The sequence below is a fragment of the Amblyomma mixtum genome, chromosome 4 (assembly GCF_055824585.1).
Source record: "Amblyomma mixtum isolate Tamu chromosome 4, ASM5582458v1, whole genome shotgun sequence".
Taxonomy (NCBI): domain Eukaryota; kingdom Metazoa; phylum Arthropoda; class Arachnida; order Ixodida; family Ixodidae; genus Amblyomma; species Amblyomma mixtum.
The window spans coordinates 132,127,244-132,149,616 of NC_143015.1; the positions used below are offsets into that span (position 1 = coordinate 132,127,244).

Here is a 22,373-nt window from a genome sequence, read left to right on the forward strand (position 1 = left end):
GTCCATGTTTGGTTTTTAAGACGTGAAGCTAACGAATTTTTTGTAGCTCCCTTGCTCGTCTGGAACATTTTAGATTTGTGTAGTGCTTCCTACAAGTTGCCATCTCTTTTAAAAGGTTCTAATGAAGTCCTCTACTGGGAATCGGAAGCCATGTAGGCGTGAAAGAAACTGGCGCTCGTGATTAAGTTATGCGACGAAGTACAACGACATCGCCTGGGCTCATTCCCTTTTCAAACCGAAATAAACTCTGCACAACTCCCCGTGGAAGTTTCTTCAATGGCCGCTAGTTAGGTTTATCCGTATGCTCATTTAAACTGCTTACAGCGCTTATCAAGGTCTTGACAATCTGGCGCATCCAGTTTGTGCTGGCCGTTGCATAAACGCGCCGTTCCACCCGTATCACAAAATCGATTGAAGATCTCGTGAATCACTTGCGCAAAGTTGACTGCTCCCCACGTTCGACTCTGAACGCGTTTGTGGTAGCTGGAACCCCACCTATTAAGCCAGCCGCTTTATATTTTCAGTGCGAACCACCTACTCAGCGTTGTCCCTGTATCGTCGAGGTTCGTTAATCCTGCCATTTTTTTTTTTACATTTCTCGAGTGACGGCTTGACTTCAGACTTGTCGTGGCCTGAATTCCACGGGTGGTGTCTAAAACAATCAAATCATCCTTCTAACATGAAACCTGTATCTTACAAGCTGTTCAACAAGATACAAACCTCGAATATGCTGTGCAAGCGAACTTTTAGAATAGCGACCACAACTTAGGAAAAACTGTGTGCAGTATGCCCCACGGCACTGCTGCCGCGTCTTGCTCCGTATCGTCTCGAGGAGGCCAGTATGGTGGTACGGCTACTCGCGCCGGCGGGCCTACTGCTTTGTAGCTAAAACTGCACTAGGCTAGCAGAAACGAATTTCGTGGTGCCTGCCAAAAGCCACTACTGGGCATGCGCCGTTACCATGGCAACCATGGCGCTTGCGCAGATTCGCGCCGCGTCGCTGGGGTACAATACGGAAGCGATGCGGTTGCTCTTCAGACGCGCACCATGGAAGAAAAGCGGCCGTGCTCGTCACGGCAGCAGAACAGGCTGCGTTAAATTCAGTCTTCCGATCCAGAAGTCGTCGCATGGTACAAGGCTGGCTGACAGCGTGAAAACGAGGCGAGAAAGGCTAAGCGGGCGGCCGAGACGCCCGAAGAACAAGAGGAACGTCTCGCGAAGAGACGCCACGAAGCTGCTGAACGACAACGATGGCGTGTCGCTACCGAAATGTCAGTAGACGAAACTGGTTTTGCTGCGTATATCCTAGCCTAGCTGAGCTAAGCCACTGCCATTTTTTTGGACAGTTTTCGATTGCGCTCTTTGCTGTAGAATATTAAGTGCGGTGTGTTTAGTGCTCAGAGATAGTGATGACATCGGTGCAGTTGCGTACTTGTGTGAAGCGCAGTATATGGCGTGAAAGGCTCAGTTTTCATGGGTTCCATAGCAACCACGCTACGCCTAGTGCTTGTGAAGCTGGGCTCAACGTCGCTGTTCGGAATGCATGAACAGCGCGATTTGCTTAAAAGTTAAGGAAGCCTCTGTGCGGTTCGATGGGAGTTGTGCGCCGTTCGGAAGCCTGTTTGTTAGAGTGATGCCTCAAGGTAGAACAAGGGCGCTATGCTATCGCCGCATCTACTCACGCCAAACTGCTACACACTCTCCCGCTGGGCATTGACATCATCGTCTTCATCAACTTCCATCTACGGTGCGAACAGATCAGATAAGCTTAACCACGACAGGGCTTAACCTGAGCCTAATATCGTCGCCAGACGAGCCGACGCCCCAGCAAAGCAAAACCATGAGCCAATGAGGCTAAACGCATTCTTTCGCACGTCTACTAGGTTCCGCTACGTTAAAACCCTACTACTTTTTCTTCCTCTCTTTATGTACGTTTGGATGACAAGTAAGTACTCTCCGGCCTACTTCCCTTCGCTTTGAATCGATTACCAACTTGGTCTTTGATTGTTTATCTTAGAAATATATTTTATGGAGACTACCAGCGACGAAGGCCAAAATATCTATAAGCGCATATACCACTTGGAAGTGGTGAAAAACTAGAAGACAACAGCGTAGACGATGCGACGGATACCTCGGCATTGAATGCGCACTTATACCTCCTTGGCATTCACCACCGTACTTTGGCCAATCCCCCCGCGTGGGTATGTGCCATTTTCATATGGTGAAGAAGAAGAAGAAGAATGCCCCAACAGCAGCAAATTCTACACTTCGTCCAGAAAAACAGCACGAGCAAAGGTATTTATTGAAGCTCGTTATTTTTGTTTACTCTCACCACACCAGACCTACATAGTTGCGAGATGTTCGTTCTAGTCCTGATGTTTTTTTAGTTTGAATGCCATTGTATAATGGATTCAAATGGGCCGCTGGCTTTCGTGGTGTACTTTGTGGGGAGAGATTGGTGAAAGAGCACTTCTCACCTCTTCCCATTTTTTAGACACAACTGCAGATGATATCTGGTCACGTCGTAAGCAGCTTCGAGTACGCACCCAGCGAATTATTTCACTACCAACCGTGCTAAGCACGGTACTTGTTAGCGGATACTGGTCGATGTTCAAACTATAGTGGCCACATTACGTCGCGTGTGCTGCCTGACATACACACCGTCGTACGATTGTGCCGGTTAAAGCTTACTTGGACATAACGTACGAATTGGTTTCTTAATTCTTCTGAATCATTTCGGATCCTCATTCTTGATGTAACCGAGTTTTTTTCTGCCTACTGTGCATAGTAGGCATTAGCAAAATGCGTATTCTGTGCTTCTTTTTGGCATCTTTGGTATTAAACTTAACAAATGGAACGGGGCGTGTTTCAGTCGCTACTCTCAAAAGAGAAATTACATTTGCGTCAGATTCGAGTGAAGCCACTCTTTTTCATCGTAAACTCTTCCTTATTTCAATATTACGTGGTCTCTCTAAAATGCCAGATTTTTTGCCCTCTTGCCTACAACGCTTCAAAAGTTCTCTTTTCTTTCTCGCATGCTGACGTTTGCAGGAGGGCCACACAAATTTGCCAGCTCGAAGGAGCCTCACGTCTCAAAACGGCATCAGCCAGCGAGTCGAGGAATAACCAAGGCCGTCGTATTCTTTCGTGTCTCGAGTGGAGTGGTCGATGGTCATACCTTACCGCACGACGGGAAATTCGCTAAGCTTGTACTTTAACGTTTCTCGCGAGCATACAAGCGCTACGGGTGAGCGAAATTTCTTTAACTAATTAAGTGATGAATTTAGACAACAGATTTGTTTCCCGATACAGATGTGGAGAATAACTGCGACCATCCAGCGGTCATTAACCTGGACCTCGGTGGCACTTGACAAGAGTTTTCTTTCGTCGAAACCATGCGGAATGTTGGGACCGATTCTGAACGCAGAATGTAAAGGAAATGCCTCGGAAGCACAGCGTTTGTAGACTTCCCAGCGTTCTTGCCAATCCTCTCTAGCTGTTGTTCAGTGAGATTGAATATTCAGCCTGCTGGGAGGTCTATCAAATCTTGGCGCTGAGACGGCAGCTTTTATATACGTGTAGGTTGTGTGCATTACGAAAGGGTAGGCGTCTTACGGAGGCTTCTGTGCGAATCTGAGGTGCTTCCACCACCCTGGACCCCTATAGCAAGACGGTCAGTAGGCCACAGTCCAGGATATCAATCACTAGACTAGAAGTCCAAAGCGCAATGACCAGAAGTGGCTGTAGTCATCCACTTTATGAAGCGCTTTCCCTACTGCAGGACAACTGCTAATTCACACGAGCAGTTTTCTTCCTTGTGTTTTTTAGTTTAGTTTCGTACTTTCACACAGCTGATTTGCCGTACGTGTGTTTGACAACCCAATGCGAGCTGGCAGACAGCGCGATGCTTTGCATGGTCATTTTTGGAAACACAGATACAAGAGAACTACTCGATGACTTACGACGTCATTATCCAAGATTGAGTTCAGACATTACGAACGGGATCGTATGTGTTGTAATGTAATACTTTGTCACACAACGACTGGTCAAGCGGAAACACAGTGTCTTATTTTGGGCGAAAGAAGCGACGCGAATTCTTTTTGTGCGTCCGCTGACATTGCTTCATCTCGACGAGTTCGAGATGTACATTGTCCGGCACGCATACTATGAACCGATGTTACGTTCTGTCTTCAGTTTGCGTTATTTGCTCCTGACACATTAGTTGCAAACTACTGCTTTACATGCTATATATTGCGCTCTTCCGCAAACTCTTCTTCTCGTGTTTCTCTACCGCTGTTCTTATCTGAATGGTTCCAGTGTTCTGCTCCAGCAAAAGTGTCAATAATTTCAAACGCCAGCTGCAGCAAAGCATGTTTTCTTTCTACCCTTCTAGAGCAAATCAAAACCCGCAGTAAGTACATTTGTATCGCATGAGAAGTAACGGAGACTACTCGAAACGTTTGCAGCGGATCATTGTGAGTCAGCTTTCGCTGTGTACGTCCTGCACTTAACAGCACCTTGAATAGATCTCTTGTGGAGTTCTGTGATCAGTTAGTATCATCTTTCCGACCACTATATTGGTGAAATTAAAGAGAGCTTCTTGATGGCCTTTTCTTTGGCTGTGCGTCGCCCAGCTACATATCGTTCTGTGTCCCCTTCAAACTAACAGTGGAGAATCGGCGAGACCAGGTGACTTAGAAGGAGAAAACGAAATTCTAATAAAAAATCTATAGGCCTGTTTACATGAACCCGATAGAGTCGAGTTTGCTTGTCGGGTAAGAAAGTAGTTGTCGGGTTCACGTAAACGCTGTCGGGTCGAGTAAATTAAGCGGCAGAGCGAATCGAGTTCACTCGCCTGCAGGGGGTAGGTTAACTCGCTTGACCCGCCTTTCTAAAAGCATGAAGTCGAAGAGTGGGGTTAGCGGGAGAGGAGAGGATAAATGCGAACCTGTTTTTCGTCTGCGCCGTCGCGCCTCCGAGATAGTGGTGCCGTGCCGACATCTTGGAGGCTGCCACTGCCCTCTCCCACTTGCGCTGTTTGACGCTTGGTGTCGCTGGAGTTGAAGCGGTCTCGACTCGCTAAAATAGAGTTCATGTAAACACGCAGTCGAACGAGTTGGGCTGACCTTGCTCAACTCGATCACTTGACTCGGCCCGCCGCTGCCGGGTTCATGCAAACGCCCCTTATGTCGGAATACGAGCAACACTTCTTAACTCGAACAAAGCAGCGGTCAATCAGACGAATCGCTGGCAGTAAGAAGTAAACGCACTTCGTCACAGGAGGATTTTGAAGTCAGGGTAAAACGTACTTTAAGACAGAAACGCTTAACCAAGTGCATTAGTATAGCTTATTTTGCTATACGCCTCCTACTCTGCAGGACAGCCTCCAGGCCAACAAGTGACGACGGCCGCACCGACCACTGCTAACGGTACTGTGCTGAACGACAGCAGAATTTAACATATGCATTTCATTTCTCGCGTGTCAGGTGTGCGCGTAGATAAAAACCACGAAAATTACTGTAGCTGAGAAAGGTAACATCCGATAAGAGGGGACTGAGGCTTGAAAAGAAAGCGTCGTTAAATAAGTGGTATGGTTTCAACGTAGTTAAATAGAGTTGACTGCGAAAACATGTGTTTAGTCTGTTTGGTTTAGTTTATGGGGTTTAACGTCCCAAAGCGACTAAGGCTATGAGAGACGCCGTAGTGGAGGGCTCCGGAAATTTCGACCACCTGGTGTTCTTTAACGCGCACTGACATCGCACAGTACACGGGCCTCTAGAATTTCTCCTCCAAAGAAATTCAACCCCGCGGCCGGGATGGAACCCGCGTCTTTCGGGTCAGCAGCCGAGCACCATAACCACTGAGCCACCGCAACGGCTCTTTAGTCTGTCTGGTTCATGGTACGTATTGCTTTGCTGTTTCGTGGGCACATGAAAATAGGCAGATATAAGCCTATTAAACTGAGCATTAACATTACTTAGGCACAAAAATAAGCACAAGCCTGTTGACGCTAGCTACACTCCGCTCAAATCTTGGTGTCCTATCTGAGCATTTACACAGGATGTTTGTAACTTAAAAGAAACTGAAAATAGACAAAATTTTATCGTCACATTATCAGAGTTTCTTTTCCTGCAATCACAAAGCTCTCTCTCCATTTAAGTATGCTGGACAAAATCCCTGGCTTTAATATGTCTAAATTGCAAAAAGAGTTATCATGATATCGCCACACATTCTCGCGCTTGTAGCCGTTGTAGCGTAATCTGAGCCACTGTTTTCTTCCCTATATGCCTTGAGTATGCTCTCAATGTGAACCGCCGCCGCGGTGGCTCAGCGGTTATGGTGCTCGGCTGCTGACCCAAAAGACGCGGGTTCGATCCCGGCCGCGGCGGCTGGAATTTCTTTGGAGGAGAAATTCTAGAGGCCCGTGTACTGTGCGATGTCAGTGCACGTTAAAGAACCCCAGGTGGTCGAAATTTCCGGAGCCCTTCACTACGGCGTCTCTCGTAGCCTTAGTCGCTTTGGGACGTTAAACCCCATAAACCAAACCAAACCGTTAATGTGAACCACCTCTTCACATCGGAAGCTCGCCAGGCTTCGATGCTGTCCGTCCTGCGATTCAAGATACATACTCTCTAAACTTAAAGGAGTAAATAAGGAGTAAAGTTGTCCTCTAGCGCACACCCCTGTAAAGAAAGGGAGCGCGCTAGAACACAGCTTACTCCCATAGTGATGTATTCGTGTTTAGAGTGTACAACTATGAATTGTTAAAGGCCTTTAAACTTTTTTAAGTTTTCCTCTTGTTTAACTATTGCAGTCTTCGCTTTGGTTACTATAAGTGCTTTCGAGTACTGAAGGTATCGAACGTACAGTCTTTTCCAAAAGCAACCAGGCTGCACGATTTGCTTCTCAGTCGTATATTAAGGCTATTATGCCAGCCCTCAAGCTCTACATCTCTGTACTGTAAGGAGAACTCCTGTCCTGACCTTCAAAGAACTTTTTAATCTTCAGGGAAGCCGTGGGCCCTCTATTATAAGAATGAGAAGCAAAACATGCAGCCTGGTTACTTTTGGCAAATACTATACATAAATGCTCACTGTCCCTCCAAAGATGCTGTGTCATATTAGCTCTAAACACAAGGTGTCATTTTGCAGCAAATAAGCACCAAAACTAGCACTTTAGAAATTTTGCTATGTTGAAGTAAACTTCAATGTCCGTGTTTAGAGAATGCACAACGCCACCGACGTTACATCAGGAGCCTTCTTCCAATGAAATGGAAGGAAGCAAAAAGCCTTTCGCATCACAAGCAGTGTAGAGGGAGTAATGTAGAACTCGACAATTCTTTCCTCTCAAATGCGCCTTGAAGTTATGAAAAGCATTGCTTGGTCGCATCACTACACTGGCAGTGTTATCAAGCCTTGATATTCGAGGGCTCCACAAAAATTAATCTGATTTTTCAGTAGGAAGCTGCACCGCTAGTTCAGTTGTGCGCTGACACATTATCAAGCGCACAAGCTAAGTTTATCAACAACGAGACTGCTGATATGGAAACCACCCCACCTGTGCTCACACCCATTACGGAAACCAAAATAATGTTGATGACTGTGCTGGCCTTCATCTCGCATCCCCTCCTGCGTACGCCGCACGCCATAAATGAATGAAATAAGCTGCCTCATAGCATTGTTCAATGCCAGTCCGAGGAAAAGTTCCGAGCACTGTTGTCGGAACTGTGATGTACACCCATGTTCATCTGCTGTTTTCCTGCTTTTCCTCTTCCTGTCCTTTTCCGACCAATTGACTGATGTGAATGCTCTGTTTAAACCTCTTTTTCATCCTCTGCCATCCATTCTTTCCTATCCTGTACAAAAAGTTGGCACATGCTGTATGATTGATTGTTTGTATGTATTCCCCCCTGAAATTATGCCTTCATGACGCTGCAGAAATGTAAATAAATAAATAAATAAAAGTGTTCGGCAATGACCTCCCACATGAATAATCCTCCCCTTTGTGTTCTCAGCTAAACCACCCCTGATGTGCACAATCAAGGCTCCCCGGAGTATCGGCCTTTTTACAAACTACACCACCCAGACGCTACCGAACGAGACTATTTGTGACTACATCGTCCTGGACATTGTGCAGGGGCAGGACGGCAGCTACAACCGTGAGTGGCGGATTTTTCATCAATAAAGAAAGCATTAAGGCGAAAGCCTTTAATGGCTCATACTTTTGTGACCAGGACGTGTTAACAAATTTGCCCGCGTTTCAGATTGGTCGAAATGGTCGTGACGTCACTGCACACGAATTTTGACGGGTGTCCACCGAAATATGTGACACAGTTACTGCGCAATTTTCTTTCATCAAATACAATTTTCATTTTCTTCATTACGGCCCCTCTTCCTCTTTCTTCTTTCACTCCCACTTCCTCCCTTCCTGTGCGGTGCGGTTCAGGTGTCTACCGAGATGACAGAGAATTGCAGCGCTATTTCCTTTCCTCAAAAAGCGCTGCGTTCAAAGGGCAAGGCATCGCGCCGAACGGGTGGTGGCGTTCCGTGGACTCCCTGGCAGCGCTACAACACGCTGTCGCGTTCCACTCCTAAAGGCAAAGATTAAGCGTCATTAATTGGCAGTTAATTAATGCACGAACAGAATCTGAAGTTTACAATCGCGTAGCAGAATGCAGCACTCATGGTTTCGCCTTTCACCACTTTAGCCGCTAAAGTTCCTCGTAATTTTTAAAGTATACATAGCTTCAGAAAACGTTAGCGCAACATAAAACAAACACGTGAAAAAAAGACAGGACTACGCGCTACCTTAGCGGGCTTCAGAGTGGATGGCTTAAAGTTCTTCTCAAACTGCACGACCGGCCTTTTCATCATAAATCCCCGCTGGCACCACCACTTATCCTCCCTCCTTGTCCGCTTGCAACAAACGAAGATCATTCTCCTTGAAGTATATTTCACTTTAACCTGGACTACCACAATCCTGATGACGTCGACGTCTCCGGCAAGCACTAATAGTTCCTGTGAGCGCCCAGTACAATCAGTGACGTCCCATTAATTAGTGCACGTGCATTGGAAGTTACTCGAGCCGGGTGCAGATGCCGAGTGGCTCCTCTGATAAGGTTCGAAGTAATATTAATTTAGCTTCTGCTCAACGCCTGGGACTGACACACAACCATGCAACAAGACGCGTCTTTTGCCTGCGTTATAAATTTCCCGTCTGTATCACTTTCATGATTTTTCAATATCAGTGGAGCATTAAAAAAAATAGCCATGACTTCTACACTTGCGGTAATGTACATTTCAGAAAAAACAAGCTTGGTCCGAATAGCTGATGTTAGTCGACAGTTGAGTAACTCTGAGGAAATATGTGAGTTTAATGCCAAGGTCAGGCCGCTACAGGTAAACTAAAGGCATTTAACTTTTATGTAGAGTTGATGTTAACAGGAAAGTGCAGTATCTCTGAGGAAATATGTGAGTTTAATGCAGAGGTTAGGCCGCTACGGGTAAACTAAAGGCAATTAACTTTCCTGCCGATATGAAGGACCTGTCGGCAGGGAGCAGACACAACTTGTTTGGCGTGGTTCTGGGGAAGGTACATGTGCGGATGACGCCGACGTCGGCGTCGTAATGTCCTCTAGCCGAATGTCCCTTATAAAGCGGTCACCGTAAAATATAGCACTGCTGACTACGAACCTGGCGTTCGCGTTCTCATTGGTCTTGCCTGAACGCTTCCTGTTTTCGGTCACGCAGAGGCCCACTACGTTTTCCTGAAAAACTACTCCAGCAAGTACCTCTTCACCCTGAGTCGTACCGCATCCATGACTCAGTTGGAAGCCATGGTTAGCGGGTCGCACTTCGTCAATAACGTTTCACGGATCCGTGAGGTTCTGGACCTACGCGGGTTTGGCATTTTCCCGGCTGTCCCAGTCACTACGCACCAATGGACTACTGGCAATACGAACACACTTCGGTCAATCTACCAGGTGAGTCATAAGTGAAGGTATTAGTTATGTTATGAATAATGACTACTTCCTGTAAGCATCATCTCCCATCTACTCTCCATTTAGAAAATGCCTGTGGGCGTATGCTGCATGGAGGAATAAGGGCCTGATGATTTCTTAGTATCAACGGTGCCGCAGCTAAAAATCTTGTAGCGAGGTTCATTTTCCATCTGCGAAATTACTGAATGAGCCATATAGGTTGCCTTTTTAGCCGCATGCCTGCGTCCCGTATTAGGGGAAAATCGGTCCAGCTGAGAAATTTTAGGCAAAAACTAATACTCTATTCTGTGCCGTATTACTGTGCTAAAGGCTATGCTAGAGATTACGTACTCCTTCAGTTGAATTAACGTGTTTTGTGTGCCTTCGGCCGGACCTTACCCCTATTTTTCACAGTGATACATTCTCTTTTTTGTTTATTGTTTCGTTAAGCACACTGTTGAAACACTGAGTATACAAGGATGAGCAAGTGATTTGGCAAGGAGATTACCTCAATGAAGAATTTTTTTCTTCTTTAACACCAGGCATAATGTGATTATGAACACTTGTTCGTATAAGTTCCATTTTTGTACTTTCATGCATTAATGCAATTTCAGGTCATATACGAGAGTTGTTTGATAAGCGTGGTAAAAAGCAATTAAAGATAGCAGGTTTGGTGAAAAAAGAATATTTTATTTTTCAACTTTCAACATAGTCCTCATCCAGTTCCACACAGTTCTTCCAGCGCTGCTCCAATTTTTTCATTTCCTCAGAAGAAAAGGATCGTGCGAAGCCCCTGAAATGGTCACTCACCACTGAGATAACCTCTTCATCTGAAGAAAATTCCTTTCCATCCAGCCAATTCATTAGGTTTGAAAAAAGAAAAGAGTCGCATGGGGCCAAATCCGGAAATAGGGTGGATAAGGCAAAACCTCGAAGCCGAAATCGTGCAATTCGGCCGTTGCAACAACGGATCTCTGGGGCGGAGCATTGTCTTGATGAAAGAGTACTTTTTTCCGCGCTAACTCAGGTTGTTTTGCGCGCAGTTCTTTTTTAATTCGTCTAGGAGTGTCGCATAGTAGGGTCCTGTTATATTTTGGCTGTTTTGTAGGTAGTCTACAAAGATTACTCCACGTGAATTCCAAAGGACGGTTGCCATCACCTTTCCGGCGGAACAAACAGTCTTTGCTTTTTTGTGCCCCTTCGTCAGGCCCAGTCCACTGCTTTGACTGCTGTTGCGACTCTGGAGTGTAATGATGCACCCACATTTCGTCAGCTGCCACAAATCGACGCCAAAAAGTCCTGAGGATTGCGATCAAGCATCGATAAACACTCTTTCGAGATGTCTGTCCTCATGTGCCTTTGGTCTAACGTCAGCTGTCGCGGCGCCCAACGCGCACAGACCTTCTTCATCTCCAATTTTTCATGAGGAATATTTTGAACACTCTCTGCTGAGGTGCCTACAATCTCAGCTATCTCACGTACCTTCACTCGGCCGTCTTCCATAACAATTCCATAAATTTGATACCACTTCTGGCGTGGTGACCTCCACTGGACGCCCAGGACGTGCTTCATCTTGCGTCGAAGTTCGGTCACGTTTGAATTCATTTATCCAGTAGTAATTGGTATTCAGTGATGGCGCTGAGTGTCCATGAACTTCGCTCAACTCGGCTTTAATTTGGACAGCCTTTGACTGTTTTGAATAAAAATCTGTGATCACTGCTCGACATTCAAAATTTTCCATTTTGGCGGGAATCACCACACTGCTCGGCGCCAATGGGCGCATTTGTTTTTCCAGTCCCGGACTACTTGCTGACAGGTCTCGGCTTCCGCTCTGACAGGAAAAAGCGTCATGGTCACATGACCTACTTGCCATAGGCTGCTTGCGAAGTCGACGTCAGAGCCGGGCTCCCCCTCGGTAACCGTACCAGGAAGCTGTCATCTGCTAGCAGACGGCGTGTGAGGACTCTGTGAGATTGCAGGTCTTATTTTAAATAAACACAAAAGTACAAACAATAAACGAGGCGGCTTTTATCGGAAAGGAAACCAATTTCAATACGAGCGAGAAAAAAGGAAAGGAACAAGAGAGCAGGGCGGCAACGCACGGGAAAGAAACACACGGTGGAACCGAACAAAGTGCTTACGGACAATACAGGGAAAAGAAAATCAAAGAGGAAAGTTCACACTACTTGTCTTATTTGAGCAACGAGCGGAGAGGACTGGCTGGGTGTCGGGCAGTCAAGGAGTCTCTTGGCGTTCCGATGTTGATGCGACGCTACCGCAGCGTCGGCGTCTGTGGGCTCCCGGCACGGTTCCCAGGTCTGGTATCCCGGAAAAGGTCACGTAGGCACCAGAGGCGGCCTGTGTGGAGCAGCTGACGGGTGGTCGGAGAAGATTGGCGCCTGGGCCTGGTGGTTGAGGCTCTCGACGATGGATGTCCAGGTCTGGTGGCCCGGACGTCTGCGGCTAAGGCCCAAGCCCGGAACTCGGGGAGCCAGCAGAACTCGTCCACGTCCGTCGCCCACCGCGCTCTTCTCTTCTCTGCCACGTAATCCTCTTCGACCTGCCCCGCGTTCCCCTCCGCACGCGCTCCTCGTGCTTTGTCTTCTTCTCCTCACGAACGCCGCTGGGTGGCGCTATCTCCTTACACGGCGCAAGCCACGGCCACCACGACGCCGAAGCAACGCCGTGCGCCCGATCTTGATACTGAGTCGATTTGAAGACAGTACTGTCAGCTTAGCTTAGGTGGATAACAGAACTCAGCTTCGGAGGTATGCTCGCCGCTACAGCTTGCGGCGAAGTTCGCACAAAGTAGCCAAACTCATTGCTGATAGGCAGATAGACGAAAGCCTTCGCAAAAATGTTGACAACAAGCTCTATAGCTGCTCCAGTATACGAGTGGTTCACCTGCGATGCTTTCAGGTAAGCGCGCAGACAGCATGTCGCGAAACAAGCGAACAAGAACCTCTTGACGCCACGAGCAAACAATACGCGCTCGCAGCTGCGAACGCGCGTTCGTGTGCGGTGGATTTCAAGAAAATAAACGAAGATGCAAGAAGAAAAAGTCTTACAATGGATCAGAGAGCAGCTACGGAGCTCATGTGAAGGTTTAACGAATGATATCGTCCTCCAGAAACACGAAAAGTACGCAATATGCACACGGAGTCTAACTCAATATGGCTGCCAGCGCGGCGCGCAGCTGTCGTCTGCTGCCTTCCCCGCAGCCCAAAGTAGCCCGCGGACTGCCTTAGGCGAAAAACGAACGCGTTGCTATGGCGATGCAGGCAGGTGGGCGGAGCTTTCGGGCTGCCCGAGAAAAACAAATACCGGACTCGAGTCCGCAAGTAGTCCCGGACAGTCCGGGACTGAAAAACAAATGCGCCCAATGGCTATCGGAAGCTTACTAACTGTCCGTACAAACCTAAACACGTTCTGTTGTCATATAAAGTGCGCTTCTCACGCGACACCTAGAAGAAAACACAACTGTAGCGCCATCTCTTCTATTTTTACCGCACTTATCAAACGACCGTCGTAGTAAAAGTCAGCGACTTTTTCCGCTGACTGTATGCGTATGGGGGCATTTCCTTCGACATTTGTTTCGCCCTTCGGCTGCATTAAAATAGTTATACTGCAATTCTGTACTGTTTGCCTTTTAGGGTAGAGAAGGGGATAATTGCTGAATCTCCACCACGCCCCCACAATCACCGCGTGTGATCTCACTCGAGACCCAGCCGCTTAGCGAAACGGTAATAAAAGGATATACCTTGAGTGATCCTTTATAAAAGTGGTCTTAGACAGTTAACAGACTAATTATAGACTCTAGTGCATTCCTATATACATTCTGTCGATTCAAAGATTATAGAAAAAAAGCCTTATAAAGTGAATGGCCATAAATATTTAGATTTTCTATAGACTGCCTGTAACATTTTTTATCGCCTATTTATTACTGTCTAGGATTTCTCTGTAGGAGATTTATATAATTTATAGACAAAAGTCTATAGACAGTCAGTAGACAATGTAAATAAATTTTTGTGTGAAAAATGGGCACAGTGTACCATAGGATTCACTGCGAGAATAGGATTCACTTATCTGCTACGCGCGCTGTGTAGTGCATGCCGTTATAAATGCATTTCAAGATTATTATAATGTTTCTTTTTTTGCCTGCTTTTTCTTCTGCAGAACCTGCGCAACGTGCTAACCGCAGTTAACGCATCTTCTGTCTACAACTTCTACGTGATCATGCCTAATTTTCTCAGTCGGGACTACTATCAGTACGAGCGCTTCCTCCAAGAGATAAATGGGTGAGCAAAAAGTCATGTTGAGTTCACAATGGCAGGAGTGACTTGATTTTACCTTTTTGTCATAGTTACGATGGCCTAAAGATCTTTGCTTTGGTATAACGCTCGGCTATTTTCACACTGCAACCCCGCCTTAAGCTCTACACTTAATTTTACTTTTGTATTAAAAAAATATTAACTATGTGGTGCTTGTCAAACACTTAGCACAAATGGCCAAGACGAAGAAAAGCTACGCGCTGCTGACAGCTTAACGGGCCCTCCGTTAGTTTGCGTTCTTTAAACTGCGATACAGCACCCTAAAAGAGTACAGAACAAATGAAACAGAAAAGAAACGACAGAAACGTACGGAAATGGTAAAGAATACAAAAAGTAAGCACTAAATACTTATTCCCGAAAAGAAATTTTCTGTAATTACGCTCTCTCGTAAATGCATGTGGATGACACGCCTGTTGATGCGATTGGGAGTTCTGCTTCTGCTAATTGCGGTGCAAGGGAGAGACGCCACCAATATTCAAATGGAGCGCACTCGGATGGATTTCCGCTCCTGATGACGTCATTGTTGACGTCCTCACATGTTGCCGGTCAATTGACGTAAGATGATCACAACATGATCACGTGATGTATTGCGCCAAGGATTAAGCCGTTCCCGTCTCAAGTCTGCCACTAATAGCTCAGCTGTAAACTTGATTTCATACCCTCCTTGTGTTTAGCCTACAGAGGGAGACTGGGAGATGTAGGGAAAGGCCGTGCATTCACGTAAACACAATCTTTGCACGTCGGGAGCGGCATAAAGAGAGTAAACGTAGGGACAGACAACAAAACATAGGGGCATCGTGTGCAAGATTATTTGTTCTGGCCAACAAATACACAAGACGATAATGAGACGAATTCCAGCTCGCCTTTCTCAATTGAGACCTCTATTCTAGATGCATTCAGGCTGCTCTCTTTAAAAACGAAGATATCATGAACTACTAACAGCGAAAAGCAGAACAAGGATCTAACCGGCACCACCCGCATTCAGAAGTAAACTTCGATAACTTCGAGACACTTATTCGAATTTGCATGGCTAAGGCAGGGCCCTGCGCCTAACGACTTTCAGCCACTAATCACCGAGTCCCAGCTGCTCTTGACCATGGTGATCTTGACGTCATCGAAATGTCATGAGTTCAAACAGAGTGGCGGTGACAATACTCCCTTCTTAAATGCAGATTTCCCGGCAATGAACACGTACTTCATACCCGAAACAACAATAGAACAGGCACTAACAGCCTAACTAAAACCGTAATATTCCTATAGGAGACAAAACAATATGGAGTCGTTCGTCGTGTTATCTTAACATCAATCATCTTGCACAGCCACGCTGGTCGTCGTCCTTAGTTTCGCTTATTATCAACTGCACAGTCAGACATTGTAAACAGTGGCACCGTACCGGTAAACCTTAACATAAACCGTTCGCTGTGGAGAACCTCGAGCTGTACTGGTAAGCAGCCGTGAGCCGCATCATCACCATCAGACTGACTACGCCCTATGGCAGGGCAAATACTTCTCCCATATCTCCCCAATCACCCGGCCCGGTGCCACGTGCGGTTAACTTACCGCCGCTAACTTCCTAATCTGATCTGCCGCGCTAAGTTTGTGCCTCCCCCTGCTACGCTTACCTTCTCTGGTATCGAACGCTGTGGGTCGAAACGTGCGAGAACCCTTTTATGCTACCTATGGCATCAAGACTTCCAGATTCGAGGCCTTTAAAATATTCATACTAAGATTAGGCTTAAAATAGACAAATATATAACGGCATTCCTAGTGCAAAAATTGTGGGCTAGCATTGGGAGTTTTGACGCACAGTGCACGCTTTGAAGCCGGCACTGCCATGATCGGGCCAACATTTACTCGATATCTCGCCGCGGTGTATCGGTCTGTTTTTTTTTTTTTTGCCGCCGTGGATGTCTGGTCTCCACTTTCCGCTCGCGCCGTCTAGCGCACGGTGCCGCGACGACAGCCCGTTCACCTGTCCAGGTCTCGCTTCGCTCCCAGACAGCGTAAAACCATATACTTAGAGCAACGAAGTGAAATTGCTTATATCCTGTATACACTCACCACTCAACACACCCCCATACACGTCTCGAAAAGCGCTGTGTATATCTCGCCGCACTCTGGGCTGCCGATCGTTTCGATGCCACTCAGCATCTTTTACGCGAAAACGTAAATGCCCCGTGTCGCGGAAAAGCCGGCGTCGCCGTTGCCGTTGGCGTGACAGAAAAGTTGGGACTATTCGATTACAAGAGGCTCCCATAAATGGCGCCAGCTACATCAGCAAAGATCGGGAACTTCTGGCCATCGGGCTGCGAGTCTAGACACGATACCGCTACGGCACACAGACACTTTCGTACGCCTTGGTTAAAGCGGGGCTTATATGTATGGGTTGTGGCTGTTCACATAATAATTGTGATCCTGAAAGGAGAAACAGTGTCCATGCCTTCCTGATCAAGAGGAACCGCTGTCGCATCATGTCCTTAAAGGCGGAACTTGAATGTCCCCCCATTTTTGAACGCAGAAGTCATGGCCCCGATCAGGAGAGTCTCATTATTTTTTTACTTGTTGCAAACTCTAAAGAACATCGATTACCAGAGGCCACAATTTAATAAGCTGCGATGTACCCTGCAAGTTGCAGTGGAGCAGAGGAAGAGAGCGGGGATTGAAAATAATGTCGTTCGTCCCTTAGTTCATCTCCTTGCTGACGATGGCATGGAATTTACTCTTCGGAATATTCATTTTGTTCGCTAAGTTTCATCTCTAGGGTTAACGGTCGTCGTTCCTCCCTTTGCTGCTCCTGCCGTTCGCAAAGCCGCGCGATGGGTACTATTTCGTTTCGATAGTACCATCAACAGCGAATTCGGCGGTACATTTTTTCTTGAATATTCTTTGCAAAAATAAATATCTGTATTGTTTATCGAGGTCATAATCCGTGAAAATACTCGCACTATAATTCTCGGTCAACAAAATGCTTGAGGCCTCGGAAATGCATGGAAACACACAAGCACACTCACACACACACGCTCACGGATACGCGCACGCGCACATACACGCTCACGGATACGCGCACACGCACACACACACACGCTCACGAATACGCGCACACGCAGGCACGCACACACACACGCACGCTCACACACATACACACACACACACGCTCACACACATACACACACACACGCTCACGGATACGGGCATGCTCACGCTCACGGATACTTGCACGCACACACGCACATACACATACGTCCACGGATACGCGCACACGCACGCACATTCACGGATACGCGCACACGCACACGCACACACACGCGCACGTTCACGGATACGCGCGCGCACACAGACACTCACGGATACGCGCACGCGCACAAGCGCACACGCACACACAAAAAACAAAGCTGACGCCTAGCAATCTGGGCCTGCAGCCGTTATTGACGGTAAATAAAATATATTCTAACAAACTTCATCGTCATAGGCAACATGAGCAGTGAGCATGCGTGAAATGCATCTAAAAAAAAGTACATGAATATTGGCTGCTGTAGAAGAAAAAAGCGATCAGGTTCGTTAACAATTTACGCAGTGATCTTCGCACCTTTGAAGAATAATTTAAACGCGTTGGTGCCTGGTCTCTATAAACTAAGATGATGTTTTCCTCTTCCTTTTGAAGTTCATTTCTCGGCGTTCCATTTGACGCTGATAGAAGAAATCTGATTTGACACCACATGGTTATCACTCGTTTCCTGCAGATGCAATCGCCTGTCCAATATGAGGTTCACGTGCCGTGAAGATTGTTCACCCAACATAACGAGTTTCCAGTATTAGAAAAATTACCTAGTAACCAGAGGTCTAAATGAGTCACTAGAACCCGAAGTTCCTGTTGTGTCATGACTAGAGCGTTAAGGGAATGCATTAATAAATTCGCTGCGCCTTTTTTTTTTTCACTGAGTCTAATAACACTGATAATGCGTTTTCCTACCCATTATGCTAATATGTAGACTCATCAGAAGCACATACTGATTCAATGAAAACCTCGCGCAAAGTATGGCAAGAAGAGTGACCCCAAATAGGTCATTGAACTCCTTCCACGCGGGGCCTTTGCAGCGTGGCAGACATGGTGATCATCTTGACCATCGCAGATACGGCCGGACTCGAAGCGGAAGCCCCGTCTTCCTGGGATAAATCTTGCTTTTTCAACTCGCATCAGCCTCCAATGGTAAGCCCACGAACGAAGCCTCGTTTATTTTGAAAAAACTTTCAAACAGCGCAACCTTTAGGATACAACCTACCCAATTCTCGTCCGCTTTTGTGTTTCCAGCAAGAGGCCGTGTTGTTAATCGACAGCGTGATATCACCTCAAAATCACTTCGCCTTGACGCTGACCCTAAGGATGGACGTGTTCATGGGCGCCAACATAACAGAGATACGTCAACAGCAGTCGACGGCTAGCCTTGTCGGCACACAAAGCACCAGCCGTAGCAGCTCTTCCTTTGAAACGGCGAGTTGAACATATTAAGCTCACATTGGCGCATCTTACTTCGCTATACCGATAGTTTCGAAGCGGACGTACTGGCTGTTTCAAATTACTCGATACAAATTTTTCTTTAAAAAGCCGAGATAGATATTCCGATGCGGTGTCTGCAGTTTTATTTTACATGAAGCAGGGCGTTATTGTTGAGCAACACTACGCCAGCCAGCTCGGCTTGTCGCACGGTCTCACCTCAGCCGTGTGCCGTGGCCCACGAACGATCTTGAGCCGCCGTTGCCTATCAACGGCGGCTCAAGGTAGGCTCTAGTCGTTATGGAGAGCGCGAAAGGGAGGCATCAACGAAAAACGAAGTGAGGAATCGACAACGCGCTCAATTGCTTGTTGATGTGTTAAAGTACAATGTGTTAAAGTACAATGAAAAGACTAATAATTTAAAGGTGCACTGAAGAGGATTCTGAACTTGTCTTTTTGCCGCCGGAACTCGATCTACACGTTCCTAGCATTCTTAGAAACAGTGACTTATTGCCCTGTGTGGCCGATTTCCCCAATTAAATCGAATTAACGTCCGGCTCCCGCCTTTTTTTTTAATTCTCCCTCGTACGGTGGACGGAGTCGACCAACGCTTGGAGCGCCTTTCACCCAGTCCCGTGGAGGCTTTGTTTTCGCTTTATTTTGTTTTTTAGGTTTCCATGAATAAATAGTTTCATACGCAGATAATATAGCCGCAAAATAAGCCCGAAGAAATAAAAATACGCGCGGACTATTTGCTGCTACGGACTACTACGTATTACTCCGCCGATGGCAGAGCGGCAAGCCGCCACGGGACTGGGTGAAAGGCGCTCCACGCGTTGGTCAACTCCGCCCACCGTACGAGGGAGAATTAAAAAAAAGGCGGGACCCGGACGTTAATTCGATTTAATTAGGGAAATCGGCCACACAGGGCAATAAATTGAAGTTTCTAAGAAAGCTCGGAACGTGTAGATCGAGTTCCCGCGGGAAAAAGACAAGTTCAGATTCCTCTTCAGTGCACTTTTACTGAAACTGACTGGTTACTTTATTTTTACTCTTAGGTTGTAAGGTTATATTGCGAAATTGAAGCTTGTAAGAATCACACAACAGCATAGTTTTTAAAATTTTAAAATTTGCATTATATTTCGAGTTAAGAACGGGAAAACACTTTTGGGATTTCTTCAAGTTGGCTTCCTCACGTTGCATATTGATAAAATGGGCATTCCTTGTTTTAATGCAGCCGCAGTTAACTTCTTTTAGGGCGTAGATGACGTTGACGTGATTTCAGTGATACCACGTGCAGCGACTCTATTTTATCGACATATAACGCAGGAAAGCCAACTTAACGAGCTGCGAAACAGGTATTTTCTGCGCTCCATATCTCGAAGTACGATGCTGATTCGGAAATTTTCAACACTGGGCACACCTTCTATGCCGAATACCATCAATTTATCATTATAATCATGCGTCCTAAAACCAAAAATAAAGAGTTGGTCGGTTTATTTGAGTTAATGACTCATGTTTTCGATGCACTTTATGACGTACATAACGGCCGCCATGGCGTATAATCAACCTCTACAGACCACGCAGACGTATCTGTCACGGAATTTGAAACAAAAATTTGTTTGTTTCAACCACCACAAGGTTTATAGCACAAGCTCTGGCGATATCAAAATGCGCAGATAAGTGTGTCAGCAACCGTTCTGTGCGCCTTAGTGGAAAAGAAATGTCATTTCTTAACGCCATTGATAGGACGAAAGATTGAAGGAACGGGAGACAATTCCGATAATGGTGCCACGAATGCGGGAGGCGATGTGTTGGTTCCTGTTTTGTTGTTTTGTACCTAGTTCTTATATAGGCTGACTCAGAGCAATAGAACAGAGTTGTTAGTCAGCGCTTGTGTTTGCATTCTTCTCGTCTCGTCCTTGTTACTGCTGCGCTGCAATTTTCCAGTATGCAGAACCAACTAGCCAGTCACTATGTTTTAAGCAAACATTTGTATTGAATAATTTGAAACGCCCTGTATGTTAAGAGAACTTATGACCAAGACATTCTCATAGTTCATAAATGGATATCTCAGTTGATATTTTGCCGTAGAGGAGGGTGGAAGACCTAGCACCTATGCCACAGCCGCCCCTTCATTCCACATCCTTCCTCCCCAGTGAGAAGCCTGTACTCAACCCGTCTGTCTTGCAGGAATGCGTGAGTGCTATCTACACACGTGGTGCGTACTTCAAGTACTTCCCTTTCGGCTCCTGCCTTTTCGCCACGTACTCCCACGGATCCTTGAAAGGTGTGGCTGCGTTCGAGACGGCCACTTCTATAGAGATGAAGGTGGGATGCCGCATCATTACTGCGATGGTCATTCTTGTTCATTGCCTAAAATTATATCTGTACGTGATGTTTTGTGTGGGCAGTAAAGGAGTCACTTCATTAGCTCGCTTGAGTGTTCCAGAGCCATTAACTGCATTTCGTCGTACCTAGCAAAAAAAAAGCCGACGGCGTTCACTCTCTGGTTGACAGGAATATAGTTCATGTGGACGTACAGTCAGGGACAAAAGTCTCCGGACCACCTCTTCCTCTAACGAAGCCGATAGCTCTGCTATTAGTCGGCGGCTGGAGACCACACTTGTGGAGGTAAAAGTTAAATTTTTGTTTTTTCATCTCCACAAGTGCGGTCTCCAGCCGCTGTCTGATAGTAGAGCTATAAGCTTCGTTTGAGGAACACGTGGTCCGGAGACTTTTGTCCCCGACTGTACACATAGAAACATGGGCACTGCAAGTTCCATCAAACACCAGCTCACAAAAACCCCCGATAGAAGCTTTGTTTAGTTTGCGTTTAACTTGGCCACAAACTCTAGGTGGGCTAGCTGTCTGGTGTTCACAAGAATGTATTGTCTCGATGAAAGGTTTTTATGTCTTGTTGCCTTTTCAAAATGACAAAATGAACAGGAGAGGGAAAATCTCAGGGTGCTTGTCAACGTTTCGACAAGATGACTTGGCCCCGACGAAGTCCTCTGGTAGAAACGTTGGCAAACAGCCTGAGGCTTTCTCTCCATTGTTCATTTTGTGTTTATCAACCACAATGTGACGAACCTCTCTCTACCATGTTTCCTCTTGGGCCATATAGCGGAGAAATTACGGCAACCGTAAAAGCCAAAACATCATGAAAGTTGAGTACGATGTTTGTTCTCAACGAAGGAATTTTGACCTGTAGGGATAGCATTCGTTCTTCACTACAAAATTAACAACCGAACTATGCACCTCGAAAATGCTTGCCAAATGTTGAATATTCGAAACCACCTCTTGGAAAGGAAGCTTTCGCTGGGCCTGTGGTGTGGCCCGTGTGACCTTGCATAGGGACACGGATTTTTTTGCTCACAAATTCTGTGAAAACTAAGGTTCACATAAGCACTCAGGAACACGCAGCGGTATGTTCTGTAGGTGAATTAAATTATAATGACTAAGTGGTGCAATCCACTACTGGTAGGAACGCGTCTTCATCTCCACGTGGCTTAAAAACATGCACTTGTTGCATCGAAAGGGAAAACGCACAGGATCCAGCCACGAGTAT

General features: G+C 46.4%; 1 protein-coding gene across 1 annotated transcript in view; it reads left to right on the plus strand.

Annotated features, from left to right (window-relative positions):
* Positions 1-8,028: 8,028 nt before the first annotated feature.
* LOC149348248 (uncharacterized) overlaps positions 8,029-22,373 on the plus strand; it is a 15,149-nt gene continuing 804 nt past the window's right edge. Inside the window, exons 1-6 of the mRNA XM_089585775.1 lie at positions 8,029-8,158; positions 9,750-9,982; positions 14,156-14,277; positions 18,406-18,517; positions 18,620-18,799; positions 20,996-21,133. Of these exons, the coding sequence (XP_089441901.1) occupies positions 8,029-8,158; positions 9,750-9,982; positions 14,156-14,277; positions 18,406-18,517; positions 18,620-18,799; positions 20,996-21,133 (915 nt within the window). The remainder of the gene's footprint in view (positions 8,159-9,749; positions 9,983-14,155; positions 14,278-18,405; positions 18,518-18,619; positions 18,800-20,995; positions 21,134-22,373) is intronic.